The sequence below is a fragment of the Cardiocondyla obscurior genome, linkage group LG16 (assembly GCF_019399895.1).
Source record: "Cardiocondyla obscurior isolate alpha-2009 linkage group LG16, Cobs3.1, whole genome shotgun sequence".
Taxonomy (NCBI): domain Eukaryota; kingdom Metazoa; phylum Arthropoda; class Insecta; order Hymenoptera; family Formicidae; genus Cardiocondyla; species Cardiocondyla obscurior.
This window is the reverse complement of record NC_091879.1, coordinates 3114731-3134653: the sequence shown is the minus strand read 5'-3', so window position 1 is coordinate 3134653 and position 19923 is coordinate 3114731. Positions and strand designations below refer to the sequence as shown.

At 35.3% G+C, this 19923-nt stretch overlaps 2 protein-coding genes across 4 annotated transcripts in view; both read right to left on the bottom strand.

The window, feature by feature from the left end:
* Window positions 1-1277: 1277 nt before the first annotated feature.
* On the bottom strand, window positions 1278-8650 carry LOC139108779 (DDB1- and CUL4-associated factor 6). Of its 2 annotated transcripts, XM_070667328.1 has the most exons (16): window positions 8052-8650; window positions 7681-7835; window positions 6612-6729; window positions 6346-6524; window positions 6127-6262; window positions 5883-6043; window positions 5619-5790; window positions 5282-5533; window positions 4866-5217; window positions 4658-4767; window positions 4517-4591; window positions 4366-4423; window positions 4081-4215; window positions 3332-3584; window positions 3099-3204; window positions 1278-2527 (listed from the first exon to the last, which is right to left on the bottom strand). In XM_070667328.1, exons 1-16 carry the CDS (start codon window positions 8140-8142, stop codon window positions 2469-2471), a joined length of 2412 nt encoding a protein of 803 aa, XP_070523429.1. In that variant the 5' UTR covers window positions 8143-8650; the 3' UTR covers window positions 1278-2468. The 2 variants fall into 2 exon arrangements, with proteins under 2 accessions (XP_070523429.1, XP_070523430.1); XM_070667329.1 differs by lacking the exon at window positions 7681-7835.
* Window positions 8651-9379: 729 nt separating this feature from the next.
* The window catches only part of LOC139108783 (uncharacterized), a 45951-nt gene continuing 35407 nt past the window's right edge, over window positions 9380-19923 (bottom strand). The window contains exons 3-13 of one of the 2 annotated variants that reach the window (XM_070667359.1): window positions 18027-18181; window positions 13894-14088; window positions 13670-13779; window positions 13355-13521; window positions 13074-13229; window positions 12871-12938; window positions 12554-12637; window positions 12274-12435; window positions 12006-12203; window positions 11829-11930; window positions 9380-11751 (exon numbers count right to left, since the gene is read on the bottom strand). In XM_070667359.1, the coding sequence (XP_070523460.1) occupies window positions 11618-11751; window positions 11829-11930; window positions 12006-12203; window positions 12274-12435; window positions 12554-12637; window positions 12871-12938; window positions 13074-13229; window positions 13355-13521; window positions 13670-13779; window positions 13894-14088; window positions 18027-18181 (1531 nt within the window). In that variant the 3' untranslated portion in view covers window positions 9380-11617. The remainder of the gene's footprint in view (window positions 11752-11828; window positions 11931-12005; window positions 12204-12273; window positions 12436-12553; window positions 12638-12870; window positions 12939-13073; window positions 13230-13354; window positions 13522-13669; window positions 13780-13893; window positions 14089-18026; window positions 18182-19923) is intronic. The other variant, XM_070667360.1, reaches the window with a different exon arrangement.

Below are 19923 nucleotides of genomic sequence, written 5' to 3'. Positions count from 1 at the left end.
AGCAGATAACGATTAAGGCGGAGGGGGGGGGAAAAGAAATTTATATTTAACAAAAATTCTTATATAATATATGAGATACATTTGCCATGTCGTAAACTTTCAATGAATGCAAAGTTAATCTAAAGAAGACGAAAGACCGACGTTGATGGAATAGCTTTGTTGAGCCCTCAATAAATACTATTAATCATCTGATTAGGCGACTCAATAATAATTCGAGATAACAGTCTGTAAAACGTGTGGTCAGTTTTGTACATTTCTACTGCAAAGTGCTATAGCCTATTGTTTCGATACATTTACAATTCTACACTAATTATTTCTGGCGTTTATATTACAATCGATTATGTTAATTTTTACTATACAATTAATTTTACTAGAAATGCAGTATATTTTCATATTTTGTTATTAAACTTTTTTCTCGTTGAACGTGTGGTTTTATCTAATCACTGTTATCAGTTGTTTCTTTTTTTTTTTCGGTTTATGCCTCTCTCCTATCTTTCTCTGTCTTTCTCTCTCTCTTACTTTCTTCAGTGATTCAAGATGTAGCAGTAAAAAGTATTTTACAATACGAGGAGAATTTATTCACGCCCGAGATCGATTTAGCAATTCGAATCTTTCATGTTGTTGTTAGAGAAATAATTTTATTGCACTGTACATTACTATATCGTATATACACGTGTGCGATGTAACAATCACGTAACTTTCTGCGTTAACGACGCTGAGCAAGCCAGAAAAAAAGAGAAAGAGAAGATGAAAGGGAGGCGAGGGAGAGAGGGAGAATGTGTGGGTGCGTGTATATGTGCGAATGTTTTAATTATTGCACGTGACGTTGAACACCCAGACAAAAAGGCTTGACGCTGATGGGATTAACGAAGGGAATAACGATGCTGCATTATTATACTGCGTGTTCGTTCACACTTTTATTATAAACAAACTCCTCTTGATAATACGCAATTGTAAAGACATGTTCATTCTTACATGTACGTTGCTCATTTAAACGTTATCGCTAGTCATATCCTATCAATGTGACTATCGTACTAAAATTTCACAAGCGACGACGCTACGCGAGAGACGCGGCGTCGTAATACAATTGTCGACGATAATCGATTTTTAAGATCCTCTCGACGTTTTGTCATAAATCTGCCTATCTCTCGAGTAGATGCGATTACTACTATTATCGATACTTTTATTGCTCTAACTCAAAAAAAAAAATAATAAAAACCTGTAAGGCACGTGTTTACGATTCGCCTTACGACAAAAATTTTTCATGTCCTATTAACGTTGGAATCACATTGTCCTTTTCTACGGGATCAAATTGTATTACTGACACTTCGTTCGTCGCATTACTCCTCGAATTTCGATGATAAATGTAAATCGTAAACAACATACAGAACGGATGTGAAAAGTTGATCGTGCAATTTACAAGATATTTGTGCCTGCAGTAACAACAGAAAAAATAAAACGTCTCTCTTGATCATTCAGCTACATTTCAGTATTTGTTATCATATTATGTATTCGTCCTCTCGAGCATGAAATATAAGTCTACAAAATTCTACGAAATACTATTTTAGTCTTAACATACAAAAAGTATTCGTATAAGAGATTGTACTAATTAAAATAAATAATAATAGTTAAAGTTTCTCTTTTATGCGTACGAAAACGAGACGTAAAAGTTTCAAACCTCAACAAATTCCGATTGCACAAATCAAGATTTTTCTTCGGCGCCTTTATCTTCGATGAAAGGTATTCATTGACGATAAGCACAGAGACGTCGTCGTCTGTAATGTCTATAATGAATCATACCTTGAAAATTGTCTACAATGACAAAATGTTTTTTATTGCAATGCCTTCGACTAGCATGTTAATTTTCCACTGCTTATATTATCGAAAAACAAATTCTTTGTAAAATATACGAAGCCACATAATAATAACGTACAACTCTCATAAATATTCATAGATACTACATACTTTATGATTATCATGTAGATAATATTAAACGTAAAGCTTATATAAAAGTCGAAAAGAGTTTTTCCAACCAAAAGAATGTAATTCGTTAAATAATCTGACATAACACGACCAAAAATAAAATATAAAAACAGATATATATATAAAAGCTTTGGTACTCGAGCAATTCAGTACCTGATCAATCCATTTCAGTTTAGTACATTATTGTAAGTGTCATATATGCGAACATATATTAACATGACACTTTCATTGGATGTTTTTCAGATGCGTCTATACATTTAAATATTGTTGAACATTACGTACATATATATCACGAGATCTGTTCATATCTGTCCATGACCAGGACCTTCCACGTATATTGATAATGTTTACTGATTTAATCGGTAAATAAAGCATTATCATAATCGCATTTTTTAATTTTATTATTATTATTTTATTTTATTTTTCCTTTTTGTATTTTTTTTTTTTTTTTTATTGTTACTACTTGCAGTACCGTTGAAGACAACTCAGCCACCTCGTAATTCGCCACCCTCGTCGCTGCTGCGTCTCCTGTTGCGACCTCGACCTACGAAATAATTTGTGTAATTGTATCACATACAGACGAATAAACAATAAACGCGATTATCTCTTAAATATGTATATTTTAGAAGCATATTTTTTTCAGCTAGGAATTGATCAAGTTTTAAATGGAAAAAGAAAAACCAAACTAAACAGTATTATGCACAAAATCGAGTAAGTACAAAACGTAATAACGTATTAATAATAAAAGCATTATTCATTAATAAATTAACTATATAATATAATTTTATGCACAAGACATTTGGAAATACAAAATACCAATCAAATATTGGCTTGCATATGGGGGGAAAAAGAAAGAGGAAGAGATGATTTTAATCAATTGATCGACGTTTTTTTAAACGTATATTTAATACGAAAATTGAACAAAGACGCGCAATACGATAAAGCTCAGATAGAGCTTCACATTATTTAGTATCAACCATAATTTAATATCTGCGTAGAACAATAGAAGATTCTGAAAAAGTCTGGGATTGATTTTTCCTACTCTTAAGTATATTATTAATTTAGCGAATTATTATAAATATCGCGAAATGCATACTATTATAAATTTTCACTACCTCTGCGTATCTGATTGAGGCATGCCAGCATTCTGATCATAAAAACCGCAGGTACAGTAATCGTGTCTTTGGTCTCTTCTAACATGACTGCATTTCTTTTTTTCAGCTGAAAATTAAAGGTGGAGTTTTAAGTCCACTTAATTTTTCTATGAGGATATTATAATTATAAGGATATATTGTTAAGGAATTTGTTTTTGAAATATCTATTTAATTAAAAATAAAAGACGACTTACGTCTTCCGCAAATTTTTCATCGAAACTCGGCTCGTCATTGATCGGCGCCCACAATTTCACATCGTAATCAATACCAGAAGTAGCCAGCATTGGAAGGTAAGGATGCGGTTGCAAGCAATTGACTACATGTTGATCTGCCTCCAGTAACATACACAATCTTGCCGTGTCTCTTTCCCACACAAATACATGACCGCAATCGCTACCAGACATGACAAAATCGTTGCCCCAGAAATTCGCTTCCTTGATCATGGTCCTAAAGAAACTAGAGTCAAAAATGGAGGAAAGGCAAATAGTCAGAGATAATTCGGCGGCTTTAATATTGCACAGTCCGCCCAGTCCGTTCGGAGGCTTTTTCGGAACTACTCGGTCAATGATTTGGCTTCCGATCTTTCAGACATTTACACGTTGGTACACTTTGATTAGACGAGGACTCAGTTAAAAGTAAGTTATCGTAATTCAAGGTGACAGCTAGAAAACTTGCCAAGTATATTTGGCGGGGTTATGTCGATTAGAAACTACGTAATTACCATCATAAAAACATTTCTTTGTCTCCCGCCAGCTTCTTGGCATAATTATTTAATACCATGTTAATCTAAACTACTAATAAATACCAATAATCTCTAAAGAATTTTTATATAAGTTACTTATATGTAAATTTCATAACATATTGTATGTTTAAAACCATATACGACGCTCTCGTTAACAACTTAAAATTTGGTAAGATACTACCAGTTAAAAATAGATCAAACCTGGCATTTCTATGTCCCATGTATTTTCGTTTTACGCAGAGTTCTGTTAGGTATGCATCATCGAACGCCTCGTGTCCTTGTGACGAACGAGCATTGGCAATTGCTTCGTCCATTTCCTCGACTGGATTTAGTAACCTGCAAATATCAATTATTGTTAAAAATAAATATTATAATTAAGATAATTAATAACAATTCTAGAAATAATACGTGGAAGAAAAAAAAAATCATCATGATTATTTATAGAAGAGTAACTTGAATAAAATGATCATTGTAATTTTAACAGACCTGTCACCTGATTGGATATCTTCGTCATCGCTATCAATATACACAGCCTCTTTAGCTTCTGCAAAAAATGCCACAAATAAAAAAAAATTATTTACATATGTAAGAAATATTAATTAAAAAAAAATGCTTACAGTAGTTATTAATTACTTACTTTGATTATTGTAACGATTATGGTTGCGATTACTCGGGCCTGCATCAAGAATTCCATCGCTACTTCCAGATGGTTCTAAATAAATTGAGGTAGAAAATAAATTATTTTATATATGTATTTTAAAAAAAAATTTTAACTCACCTGGATGATAACTATCGCGAGTCATTTCGTCACCGACCCCAAGTGATATCGTAGCACTAGTTGAGCTTTTGTCAGAATACGTTAAACTTACAGCAGGTTCACTACCGTGTCTGTTAAATTAGACAGATATATTCGTTTTTATAACTTGAAACTTTTATTAGTTAAAATATATGCTCGGTAGATCTCAATGAAAAGATTAAAGTCTTACCTTTCAAGAAAACCGTCTCGCATCGTTGTTAATCGATCCTGAAGGTTTTCCATCATATTCTCTTGTTTGCTATTTATACTTGCACATGGGGTTTCGTTGTCATTTTTGTTTCGAGTCCATACATTATTATGTTCAGTTCTATCATGACTACTGGTAGATATTAAAGAAGTGACTTGCGTTTGATCGCTTTGACTAGATTCAGTTTCCATAGGAACGTGATTGTTCATACTCGCGGATGTATTCGGTGACGTTAATTGATTATATTCCTGAAGTTGATCGATCTCACTCATTTGGGGACTTTCAATGTTGATTGTTTCATCCATATCTGTACTCTCGACCCTACTTGTATTTCCTGGAAACGATACCTTAGAATCGAGCACCAAAATATATAGTGTCAAGTAATTAATTTTAATTACCACTCGTTTCCGACATATTGCTTTGCTCAGCGCTTAATTCAGCTATTGAATCGTTATTCCTTTCTACATTTAGTTCAGAGTTATTCTCGGCATTTTGAATACTTTCTGGTTGTTCGATAACGCCTTCCAAACTATCTTCACCTCCACCACTCAAAGCAGCACGTGTGGCCGGATCGTTCAACATTCTGCTAAGCACATCCGTCATCCTTTGCATTAAGGACGTATGTAATACTGGTCTTGCTTGAGCGATTTCTGATGAATGGCATATCATATTTTATAATTCTCCACATAAAATATAAATAAAATAAAATGTAAGATAAAAATACTAATAATTTACCTGTACCACTGCGACGTCCTCCTTCTCTTTCTGGACGCGCATCTGGCCCGGTATCGGACCAATCGCCACGGAGTCTTAAACGACGAACTGGCTGAGGCGATCTTAACGGATGTTTTTTTCCTTTTCCTTTTCCCATTGTCACATCTTTTCGTAATTGCAAACTGCCTTGATCCTAAATATACATTTATGGAAATACGATAACTACATTGCAATATATAAATGAGAAGAAAATAATTTTGGTTATATGTATAATTAATTCGTTACTTTGACACTGAATAAATAGAGATGATCACTGCTGTAGCTGACAAGGACATCTTGACCGTCCGGGCTATAACTTAACGATGTAATTCTGTAAGAATTTCCTTCGAATTCTGGGACAGTAAAACTGCACAATGGTCTTACTGAGTTTTCTGCATCTGTCCAGCCTAGAAAATATGTATACGTAAAAAACCAAGATATATTTGCATATGTCACGAAATATAATGTAATTATATCCTATAAAAATTACCTGTCGCCTGTGTACCGAGAGTTCTCCTATCGAACGTTCTTACAGTGCTGTCGGAACAACCGATCGCTATTTGATGGGGTAATACAGGATTCACAGACAAAGCGGTCACGGCTCTTTGACACGGAATTAGCACATCCTAAAAACATAATTTAATAAATGTATTCCAAACATGTGTAACGCATACGTTTGGAAGTAAAAATAACAATGAGTAACGCTTGCCTCTCTACATCTCGTAGCGCTACATTTATCTTTCACCCTAAGGTCAAACCATCTCACAGTTCCGTCTTCTCCACAGCTTAAAAAGCTATGCGGTTCACCAGGTATTGTCGCTATCTCGTAAGTAGTGCCCGTGTGACAAGTGAATTGATTGTGAAACGTTTCTGTTCTTCTCATTAAATCTGCAAACACGACATAAGTAAATGAAAAAAGATAATGCGATAGATTTTTTTTGTCTCATCGCATGTATAATCTATCAAATTTTGTACCTGTATACAAAATAATTCCGTCTCCGCTACAAGAAACAATACGGTGATCTCCGCTATTGGGTAAAAATTTGGCACTAAAAATATTTGCCCTGTGGCTTGTTTTATAGTCCGTTAATACCTTAAATAAAAAAAAAAATTATTTAAAATTATATAAATGAATAACGTAAAAATATTATTATAATTAAAACTATAAAATATGTAAAAGTAAAGAGTTTATAAGTTTACATAGTTATTAAATTTTTCTACTACATAAAATTTGCGAAACAATTAAGATTCTAAGGAAATATGTTACAAGCTTAAAAAATAAATTAGCATTGTTATTATACACGTCTTGTACGCGTAAATAAAAATAATTTATGTCACACTTTAATGTTCAAATAAAATATTTAAAAAATGCTACATATCGTATATTCCGCCACAATCACATAACAAGGTAAGTGGAAAACTAAACGACAACACCAAATGATAAAATTAACTATGTGCATATGTATTTGAGGAACGTACACCAGCATCCAGTTTGGCATCGAAGCACACATTTCAGTATCTTTAATTATGTCAATGTTAGACCTTGGTTAAAATTAGCTTTCCAAACTAATTTTTCCAAAGATTTATTATCAAGTCTCAATATTTTGTTTAAACTTTTCTTGCATACTTTTTATACAGCTCAATGATATAAATAATGAATATTCCTTTATATAACACATAGTTTATATTTTACACATATAAATTAATGATAAAAATTAATAATTAGTAATAAAAAAAATTAGAAACTGATCTAAAAAGATCTAAGTGAGAGATTAGAAGATATAAAAACTCAATACTTTTTACATGAATATAGTTTATAAAAATATACATATCTATAAAGAAATTTATATTAGAAAAACATGATACAGCTATTTTTTTGTGGACAATAAATAATGTGTCATGCACTGGATGCATAGTTATATTTTTGGTGCTAAATTTAAATGTATACAACATACAAATGCACACATACACTTAAGCTCATACCAAATTATCAATGCTATGTTTCTGATAATAAAATCATATTAAGCATATAATAAAAATGTACCTCATAATTATGTGCATTAGTTAGAACAAGATGTTGATCATCACTCCCAGACAATATCAATTCTCCATTGTTGTTCCAGCAAATAGAATTGACACAACCATTGTGGACCTTTAATCTTTTGAGCAATGACATACGTTGCATCAGTTGTAAGCTAGCTGCATGACAAGAAATAAATGATGTAGTTCTAATTTAAGATTAAAAAAAAAATGACAAGAAACAAAGCAGTGTTAAAAAAAATAGACAATACAAGACACAAAGAAGCGAGTAGGCTCAGGAGTTTTTTACCCAAAATCACATTTTGGGAGAATGTGTGCTCAAGTAGACGAAAGAAGAGGGGAAAAAAGAGGAAGCAAAAGAAAAAAAAGAGTTACCTTTGCTGCTGGAGTAGAGTTTGAGCCTCGTGCAATCATCATATGGTTGGTAATAGATATCGCGGAAGATGCTGGCGCGCGTCTTCCTCATGGTTGGGTTGGCGTCTTCCTCGGCACTCGGTGAACTTGTCAGCTGACTTAGGCTTTTAACGGGCACCACCTTGACCAGTCGCTACCCCACTAGGTCCACTCGCAGCTCGAGCAACAGAGAATATGTCGAACGAAGCTCCGCGAGTTCTTTTCCTCAATGAGCTTTTAGGAGCTCCGCGGCGCGTAGTTACGCAGCAAAAGTCCTGTCGATGCGACGACGTGACATGGCACGCACTCGGCAGTCGGGACTAAAAATAAACACGACGTTGCACTTGCAGCGTAGAAAATTCGCCTGCTACGATTTCGACCCATCCGCACTACCACAGGCCTTCCTCTTCAGCTGGAATCGCTCACGTTCGTTTTGCGGAGAATGCGAAGTCGCGGACAAACAGCTGAGAGTCGGAGATTGAATCTTGTCGTGTGTGATCTAACACATACAAACCAGACGCGCATGCACAGACATGCATTGAAGGGTCTGAAAGTCCTTCCTCGGACACGGACATCAGTAATATGTAACCTGTTTTATCATTTCTGTTACCGTCGGGAAATATGCAACTCGAACTTCGCGCTGTTCGATCACAGATGACACCACGTAATGGGGCAGGGCTTAGACGGGGGCGTGGGCAGGGCATAAGAGGCTCCCATTACAAAAAAGGCGTAGTTAGGAATGAGCGGGAAACGGCTCTCACCGTGCCACCAACTTACTCTTTCTATATTCCTAATGAATCTTGATACTTTTCCGACGATTTCGAACGATCCGGCGCCGCGACCAGCCGCGGCAGACTGGGGTGAAGAACGATAAATCAGACATTTTTAAATAAAATCAAATAAAGTTAAATAAGATAAATTATGGCATAATAAAAATAAAATAAGTTAAAATAGCCAGATATTATTTATTTCTAATGTACTTTTTTGGATCTTGCTTTACTTATTTTTTTATTAATCTTATTAATTAACTGGCATGTCTACATTAATATTTTCCTTTTTATGTTACAGTCACCGGCAGAACTCTAAAACTCCGCTGAAGCTCATGCAGATTGGTAAGTCGCATAATTTTTTCGTAGTTAGTATAATCGGGTGTGTTAAACAAATAACACGTCCGATGACAATTAATTATTATATTATAATGACGCGTATGAATTAGAATTTTTCAAAAAATAGCGCACACTAAGCGTGCGCACGGTTTGTTCTAGTCATAAAAAATGTTGCATGAAATTAATATACAATATAATAACACATTTAAAGATAATAAATATTTATTTTTTTCAAATACATTGGATCTTGCAAAAATACAAAATTCTTCTCGTTTATATATTATAAAATACGGTAATCATACATCTTGAAAATATTTCATTTAATTTCAAATACTTATCAAATTTTCTGTCAAATATTTTGTCAATCATATTTATGTATTTACATCATGTTCCATCATTTTCGTTAGCTACATAATCGTATTAAACTCAATACTTTCCCTGTAAATTAAGCTGTTAATAACAACAGAACATTTTCCCATAAATATTTTAATATTTTTACGTATGGCTTCTAATAATATTCGAGTCGTATATTCTTCGAATATAGCGATTTACGCTCGTTCTTAAAATTTCTTATAGTTTATCCTTAAGTCTTATTCTAGATATCTGGATTTTCTAAATTAACATATCTCATTATTGCTTGTTCGATTTTTTTTATACACCCTCAATCGGAATTACAAAATAAGATTGTTTGCTATTAGTTGTATATCGAACATAAATTAAATGCCAAGAAATATACCAAAGACGTGAAATTAAATTTTTCATGATACTAGATTAAACATACCAAGATGACTACTTATAATTTTCTGTACAAATCAAATATATTGTATAAAATGCATGTATGTGTGCTTGCAAAATGTATATGTCACTATAAATTTGTTGAATTAATTGCTTATTGTGCATAATAATCAATAATTTAGTAAACTAGATACAGCTTGTATAATTTAATTTAATTGAACTTATTATATATGTCAATAATTAGGAAATTGTCCATAATTACTGTATATTATTAACTAAACAAAATCTTATCTACAATTATTTATTTTTATCAAAATCGCTGATAATTAAAATATTTACTAATATGCATAATAATCAATTAACCAATTTTACAATGACATATTCTTTATATTTGTGTACGCTGGAAAGTAGATATGGCATTTGCTGCGCCGACGGCAGCTAGCAAACGTGACTTTAGAGTCGTGTGCGTCGAGTTACACATGTGCCGCATGTATGTACCGCGCCGGCCGGATTGCCGATGACTGATTTCCTCCCGTTTTCTCATTCTCTGCCTCCGCTGCATAGGGTTAGGTACGCTAGCCGCTGTTGCCGCAAAAAACGTCATATCTGCTCTTCGGTGTACACGTGTAAAAATTTACCACACTAGCAATATCATACACTAATAAATAATTGACAAGTTTACAAATGTATGTACACCTATTTTCACACTTTTCGCGTTAGTCTAAACGTGAGCAAGTTAGAATTATGGTTTTCAAAATATTTTCTGAATATTAACGTTACAACACGGTAATGTCACGCGCGAAGTATATGTGCAGTGAGACTGACTCTCTTTACGCGAGTCGCGAGTTGGAAATACCAAAATTATCGGAACTTAATATCTAGTTTCACATGAAGGAGCTGTATCGTCATTACATACAATTTTTGTCAGTTGTCTGTACATAAATTTTTAATTTGTTGCTTCCTTTTCTATATTACTGATATGCGTTGTTTGTAAAAATGCTTCATCTCGTATTGAATATACATCTGTTACTGTTTATTTCTAATAAAGACGATGGAACTAGAAATTGAACCATATATATTAAAATATGCAGGCTTGTTTCAGTCTGATGTATTACTTATGTAGCTTTCGATATCTAGCTACTTGGTTTTTATTATGGCGCCTTTTCTGCTGTACGGACATTTTACTTACATTAGCATACAATAAATATCACTGTTTTAACTATTCTAAAGCATTTGACAATTTTGTGTAATAAAAAAAAATGTCATTGTTCAATTTTTATCATTGCAATATTCGAGATAAACTAAATTTACTATCACAAAAAATTATGAAAAAAAGTTGAAAGAATTAACAAAATTACCGTTTTATATTTCTAGGTTGCGTTTCGATATTTTTATTTGTTACGTAAAATATTATTTATTATATGCATTTTTTATGTATGTATTCTTTGGGCTTTTGCAAAAGTTACAGGAGAATGATTATATCTTACGCGGCAGTGTCTGAATATAGTTATTGAGACTCAGAACTTGTGACTTTTATGTTGCTCTCTACGGAATCAGTTAATAAATATTAGTCTGCGTACATTACGTACAGTTAAAATATTAATAAAAAAATATCTACAGTTATAAAACGTTTTGTAAAAATTTCTGTGCGTTCAATCACTGAAATATTATTTGTTAACTAGTTCACTATATTCATAAAAATAGTCATTATTCGAGCGTACGTGGGTAAAGTGTTTTCAGAAACGCTAAAATCACAGCAGCAAAAAGCATAAGAGTCGTGGACGTTGTTGATTTGCAGAAAGCTGACGAAGAAACTGTATTTCCTGATACTCGAGTAGTTCCTACAATCAAAGAATCATAGTCATCCAATTGTATCATTGTCTAACAGTAAATTTATTTATTTAATCGTTTAACTTACCTGATAATCTCGATCGTGGAGTTGTAATCCTCATTATTGGATTGTGAGGAATAGGTCTTATTGGAGTTGGCGCAGGACTCGGAGAATTACCGTAGCATTGTCCTTAAATAACATTATCGTAAAGTAGAATATAGTTATTTCTAAATCAACAAAAATTTAACTTGCAAGAGCTCTTACCTTTTTTATAAAGACGCATTCCCTGTTTTTTGGGATCTATATTTCGTATGCAATGATCACCGGCTTCCTTAATATATATTTCCTCATCGTTAACGATTAAGCCTACGAAGCACTCGTTCGTAGCAGTGTCATTTCTCATAGTATATGTATACATCACGCCTTTCTCTTCCCATTGTCCCAGGCATAGATACGTTCGTTCTAATGAAGCAAAAGTATTTTGTAAAAAGAAAGAATATTTTTTTATTTAAAAATAATTTTATGCAACTACCTTCATATAGTTCTCCGGATTCGCAATCACTAACTTTAAAATACATTATTTCGCGAGTGTTGCAGTTACTGCTCAATTCAGCACACATTCCTGACAGATCTGTTATCATTCCCGTGTATTGGCCCGTAATTGGACAGGGCGACTCCGCCACACGTTCGATACCTTAAAAATGCATTACATAATTAGACGCGATAAAATAAAATTAAATAAATAATTTAAAAAAGTCTATGAAAATGCATAAGCAATTAAAAGGAACTGTAAAATTTGTATTTCAACTTACGTGCTTGAGTCATCCACACCGGTTTATCGAGATTAGGATCATCGCACAAATCATTCTGATAAACTACTGGATTTAAGATCATTCCTGTGTGTAATATTATTTATATTATTATTGATTACACTTGAAATTTGTAAAAAATAAAATGCAATCTTAAAAAAAAACCGTATTAAATCAAATTAAATTCATTACATTTTTTACGATTCTTTAAATATTTAATTACGTTAAAATTCGTGATAAAATGCGAATGCTTATTAATATGAATAAAATTACTACGTAATAAAGAATTATATGAAAGAGTTAATCTAAAAAATAATTACCTAACGTAAATTCCAATACATTTTCGCTGCGCTGCCTCATCATTAAGCAAACGAAAGCGGCTTGCTCACTAAAATTAGAATAAATTATTCATTTGATTTTCAAAATTGTAAAAATACATTTTTCCTTTGATCTCATATTTTTTTTTAACTCTTCCCTTAAAGTATATTTTATAAAAATGTATTACACGATTGGATTGACTCACCACTGATCTTTAGAGTAAACGATATAACGGCCAGTCTGTTCGTTCGATTCTACTGCAATAAAGGTGTAACTATTGTAACCATTGAGATCGGTGAAAGTCATAGTTCCATTGACAATCAGGGACTCCTCCCACAACCCTTGCGCCCACTTCGGGAATCTAGCAATAAGAAATATATTGATTCAGTATAAGTATTACACATATCAATATAAAAATTCTTTTAGCTTTAAAAAATAAAGTTGCTCGATGATAAATTAACGATCGCAAAAATCCGGCATACTCACGTAGCAAGATGAGTTTTCACGTATTCCGGCACTTTTTTCTGATTCAAACTCTTGCTCATGATCAGAGTCTCATATCCGTGGGTCGAATTATCTAAATTCTGCGTGCAGCTGGAATCGCTGCTGAATGATAGGTAGGTCTTCCCTCTTTTGTTATCAGTGTGATATAGCTGAAAATTACGTTTCACTTATCGCCAAACTGTTTTAAAAAATCTTACGTGCAAGGCACATGTATGGTAGAAATAAAATTCGTATTGTACTAAGTAGTGACATTATATTATGGCGATTTTGTAAAGAATAGTTTATTACGTAACGTACCCCGCATCTATATTGAGGCCTGTCGTCGTTGGCGCCGTTGTTCCAAAGCGCAATATATCTAGAATTATTCGGTCCAGGCCAACTGCCCAGGCAATTGTACGTGAGATCTGCTGAAAGATAAATACGAGATTTCTTGAAAACGAATAGACACATATTTTATTTATTAAGCTCTAATTTATAAATTAATCAATTTTACAAAAAAAATATATAAAAGAAAAACTCACCGTGCATGTCAAAGTTACATCGTTTAAACTTTAGATGCAAGATTGATCCATCCGGACAATTATTGAACTCTGATGAAAACGTGTTGCATTCTAAGGAAATTGCGGAGTTATTGTTGATGCTGTATTTGAAGTGATAGAGACCGGCGATGGGACAGTATTCATTCCGGATCGACGAACCGTCGATTTCTTTCGTTCCTGTTGTCAGAAAATCCAAGAATAAATTATTCATTTAATTCTACGATTATACAATTGCTTTTTTATTATATATATATAGTAGTTGAGGCAGAAACCGCGCACATTTTATAAAGGAAAACATGTTTGACATAGATGATTAAATTTTTCGTGAATCGGGATTAAAGGATAAAATCTGACGGTATCTTTAGCCATGAAACTCCTTTCGATATAATCCCTACGTTTTTCATCGGGTCTACAAAGAAATGCGATCTATCAGCAGGAAGTAGCTGAAATTCTACACCACGTTTTCACCTAAAAGCCTAGATTTTCTGCGCTCATCTTTAAATCGTCTTTGTCGTTTTCCGTCACGGTAATAATACAAAAGGAACACAAAGGAGATCGTCGGAATTTTCACAAATACCCGTGAAAAAAAAATCACAATTTAATTTTACAAATATAAATGTAACGCCGTAGATATTCCGACGGTCTCTCCGAGCAGTTTCGTTCGCAGTCTCTTTAAAAAATTTCAAGACAACGATTTCGCATGCAAGATTATTACGTTTGTAAAGCTGACCCTTTATTTAGAGAAGTTAAACAAAAAAATTAAAATTTTGACAGCGTCTGCGAGAGTTCTAAAGTTCTCTATCAAAACCAACGAATGCTATCAGAATTCTAATACTTTTTCTTTAATTTCGCAGAATGGGAAATTAACTTCGCAGACGTACAATTCCTAAACTTAAAAAAAAAAAAATTAAAAATTAAATTATTAAACTCGAAGCGGCTAAGATAAATCTTAAAAATAAATATTATTTCTGGCCAGTATCGTTTCTTTTCTCTCTTCCCTGTCTCTCTATTGCATCTTACAAAAAAGAAAAACGATAATAATTTACTTTCCGAAATGTTCTTTTTCTCGACCGTCTCGCGGGAGAGACCCTCTGGGCTTTATCTGCTTATTGTACTTGCCACCGCCGAGAGAGGGAAGGGAATTGAGCAGTAAAAGTTTTCACGTTGCCGTCTCGCCGTCAGTATAATAAGAACAATTTACGATTCGTCTAATTACAGACCCCGGTCGCGTTTAAACAAACCATTTTAAATCCAGGATCTGTCGTCCACTTATCTCGACAAAATTTATTCCCTCCCCTTACCCGCCGCTGCGTTTAGCGTAAATGGGTACCACCGTCATCGTCGGATGCTGTGCGTTCGTTCTTTGCCTCTTTCCGCCGTGATTCCGTAATTGCGAGGCAGCCGGGACCGAAACGAACAAAACGCGATTCTTCTCTTCGACCTGCTGCTCGTCACAAAACAGCTTAAAGGATCCTGGACGCGAGGAAAAAGCGATATCGAGTTAATTCTTATAACCGCGAGTTTCTTTAGCTGTTATACGAGCCGCAACGTTCTAAAGTCGAAGGCTCGAAAGAGACAGAGAGAGAGAAAGAGAGAGAAAGAGATGATGAAGTTGTGGTTTTTTATGAAACATGAAATAGAATGGGATAAGTCATAATTACTTTTCAGTCGAAAGCAGTAAAAAAAGAAAGAAGTACTTGAAAATACCAGACACGCGATTCACTCGAGTTACTGTAGCGTATTTTATAGCTCTATAAATAGAAAATGTTCAATTACGAATTAAATTAAAGTAATTATGCGCCACTTGCAATAGATAATGAAAAAAAGTTCCGTTCAGCAAAGTAATAAATAAAATTAAATTTTTTTAATAAATAAATTTGCAAAATTAATAATTTAATTAAAAAAAAAAAATTTTTGAGGTTTAAAATTTTGCGTTTTCGCAAGAGATGCGTAAAGTTATGTCACATCGCGGAGTTATCTTTGCCGAATTGAGAATGCGCAATTTTCTTTGTTCGGGCAGTGTCAAACAGCACGATATAATTTAGAGGAACAAAAAAAACCCGCAGGATATTTTTTTTTTCCTCTCTCTCCTTTATTGGCCAACATTGTCTGTGTCGTGGGTGTAGGGTGTCCCTCGCTTTATTCCACGACAGGACGATTAGGACAAGGACCTTTTGGAAGCAGACCACTCCCACGCTTCCGACGAATACCTGACGATACTGGTTGCTGCATGTACCACGGCCGCAAGAAAAGAAAAAGGGAAACAGGAATGGGACACGACAAAGATTGGAATGGGAATGCAAGAAGTCATTTCGAGTCTCCTCCGCGTTTTCTCTTTCAAAACGCTACTCTTATTCTCGTATTCCACTCGGAATATTCATTGAAAAGGTAAAGAGATGTCATATTTTTATACCCCCTCATCTCCAAATAACCGCGATAGAATTAACACTTACAAAATTAATTATCAAAGTAAAAAAAAATTGTTTCTCTTTCCAAATATTTATCTGACTGGAGAACATTTTGTTTTCAATGCGTATTACTGATCGCGAATATAAAACTAAAGCAAGTAATTATTTTTAGCAAGCTTCTCTCTAATACTAAGTAATAAGGTTACTTCTCGGGTTGAAAGAAACATCGATATCCTGAAACGTTTCGCGTGAGACAGTTCGCCAGATGCGAAATCTCCACACGTCGCCGATTTCGTCCACTCGGTCTTTTTACCAAAACTGTTTCTGAATTCTTTTCCGCAAGAGATTCGCTGAAACGCTTCATGCACGGACGTTCGATTACGTTCTTCCGGCGGACCACCGGCTCGCATTTTCGGTTCCCGTAAAGCATCTCGCGTGCAGCGACACGGATCAAAGCGTGAAACCGAGATTATGAACGGAATCAAGCTCGAGCGGCGAACACGCCGCCAATCGACGGTCTCGATCGCAAATCGCCGAGACAGGTGAGCGCAGCTTCTTGGGAGCCGCCACAGGTGAACGCGCGTGATAATGCGCCGGAAGCCGAGGGAATCGACGCTAATCGAGCGATCTTCATTAAGGAAATAATAACAATTAACGCGAGTGCGCGCGCGATGCTACGCGTTAATGTGCGAAACTCTTACGGGCCCGAAGAGCGCAAGGCAGCGTTCAAACCTTGACGATTCACCAACTATTTTGCACGAAAGTCTTTCCACGAGACTTTACTTTGCCTAATCTTCCCCTGAGTAAAGTTTAAGCCGTCGTGTATTTCAGAACTCAACGATATTCAGCTCGCGACGTAAGAAAGCAAAATTAAAAAAAAAAATTATATTATTTAAATCTCTATTTAGGTTTCCTTCTAAATTTATTTTTTATTATTTAGTTATTGTGTGCTTAAGTTTCTCGTTGATTAAGCATGTTCTAGCGTCGTCCGAATCATCGAGATGAATGGAGCTCCCGCTTCGTTTGCAATCTCGCCGCGCCGGCTGCACCGGACCTCCCTCGCGAGTATTAAAACAATTATGCAAACGGCCCAATCATCCTCAAGAGCGTTTTAATTAACGCGCGCGTGAGAAACTCACGCGGTGTGTGTGCGTTCTGCACGCGACGTGCGTGCCGTGCGTTTCTTCGCGCGTAGAGTCCATTGTTCCCGCGTCGTTGCGCAAACTTCATCGCTTCCTCCCGTTTCCGCAGTCAATTAACGTTAATAATCGCGGATTATTAATCTGTCGGCGGGTGCGCCGAACTTGGATGCCTTCGCGCGCGCAGGTCGCATCGGCGCTGATTAATTCGTTCAATTAATTGGAAGTCCGCGAGCTCTCGTTCGCATTGCCACGCGGGAGAATGCGAGCTCACCTCGTTCTTTCAATTCCGTTTTACCGGTTCGAGATAGGAGAGATATTGCTCGATCAAAGTTCGCTCGGCGAGTGCAAAAAGTTGCGTAAAATCGCAATTGGCGATAGTCCGGTTCGCTTAAGCGTGAGAAAATACAAGATCGTAACAACTGGATCGCTCTACATTTTCCGGGGCTCGAGATCAGGTCATTTTCATTATCATAAGTATTGCTTGTATTTAGCTCAGCGCGTACGTCACAGGTCTCTGCCTCAGAGGTGAATAATCAATCAAGAGAAATCTAACGTTTATACTTACGGTACAGTATCGAAGTGGAGTTCAGCGTGCCGCAAGAGGCCAAGGCGGCCGATTCGTATATGTAGCACCTGTTCAGAGCTTCCGAGAACACCTCGATAACGTTCCGCGATCTCCGCAACAACCGGAAACATCGTATGCAATCTTTGTCGTCGTACCTGCAGCAAACAAAATGCCATAAGTCTCGCTAGTAGTCATAATTTCGTAATTCGCGTGACGCGAAATATTACAACGCGCGATTTTCTCACGTTCCAGCTCTCGCTAATGCAAATAGAAAAGAGTTAAGACCTTTTATCTGATACCATCTTCGTCGTAATTATTTTATTTTATTTTACTTTTTTCTTCTTTAATCACTTTAAAGTCTGCGAGAGACACGTGCGTAACGTGTAACGTCAATTAAGAAGGCGTCATCGGAAAATATAATCTAGTCTTAGAGTGTATTAACATTTGTGCTTCCTCTCCTTGAGATTTACGAATTTCTCACGAAATCAAAGTACGCTGACATAAGTCAGCGCTAATGGCGATATAATGACGACGCGATAGCGTCTTGATTAGAGTACTATTAGTACTTTCGTGACGAGCATCTCGTGAATTAACACTCGGCTTACCCCGGCGCAGGAAGTCGACAATAACAGGTACGAAAAAGAGGAAAGGGGAAGAACAAGGAAAGTCCTTCTTACGTTGGTCTGCGCGATACCGACGGCTCTAAGAAGCATGCAATGTCTCGGGACCAAAATTAGTACCGTAAAAAAGACTTCGCCGGCGATGTTCAAAAGTGGAGAAGAAATAATGATTCGTCTCTTCTTTAACAGTTTTAAACTCTAAGTTATCTGCAGCCGACCCGTCGCCAAAGTTGACTGAAAATATTAGCTCTCGAAGAAATAATATTTAAGGAGCATAGATAAAAAAAAAAAAAAAAAAAAAAAAGAAAGAAAGAAAAAGAACAAACAGAGCGAAGATAAAAGAATAAGTGAGATAAAGATTCACGCGGGCGCCTGAGAAAATCCATTTTGTGGAAACAAGCAACTTTTGTGCAAGATTATATGGGAACCGGTACGCGGGGATGAGAGAAGGACGCTTTTATCGTCGCGCTGCGCTATCACGGTCGCTATCTATCCGCTTTTCACACACGATTATGAAAATGACAGTGGTTGCAGAGGAGTCATTTGTTCAACAATATCTGATGTATATATACCGTTGTGCATTCGTGCAACAAAATAGCCGTCACGGTGGAGATGCGATTTAAATAATTGTCAGCTATTAGAGTAAGTACATAGACGCGCATCCGAAAGCAGATATTTACGTTATAAAGGGTTACGCGCCGAAGAAAGTTGCTCAGAGTTCAGCGTTATATGCAGAAATTATGTTAATTACATAATGACCAGCGTTCGTATTTAAAGTTATCTCTTTGATGCGTGGAGTTTTGTGTTCGCTAATAAATTTTCTCGATTTTTATAAGCGCGCGCAACTGCGTTACTTACTTGTAACGCAGCACGTTTAATTTTCGTCATTTTTGCTAATAAAATAACTTTTTTTGTTTCAGATGAAAATCCAGAGGAAGACTTTCGCCGAAGATGCACCAGCCTGACATCTCCGTTAAAGTGCCCAGTGCTGAGAGGAGGAGGAGGACCTAGAAAAGGCATCGAGCATCGGCGGAGCAACTTTTAGGTAAGCATTAATTTTTTTAAATAAAATCTTTATTAAAAAAAACCTTTACTTTTTTTTTTATTAATCTTATTAACTAACTGGCATGTCTACATTAATATTTTTCTTTTTATGTTACAGTCACCGGCAGAACTCTACAACTCCGCTGAAGCTCATGCAGATTGGTAAGTCGCATGATTTTTTTTTCGTAGTTTATAATTGGGGTTTCTCAAAAAATAGCTCGCGTTTCTTCTAG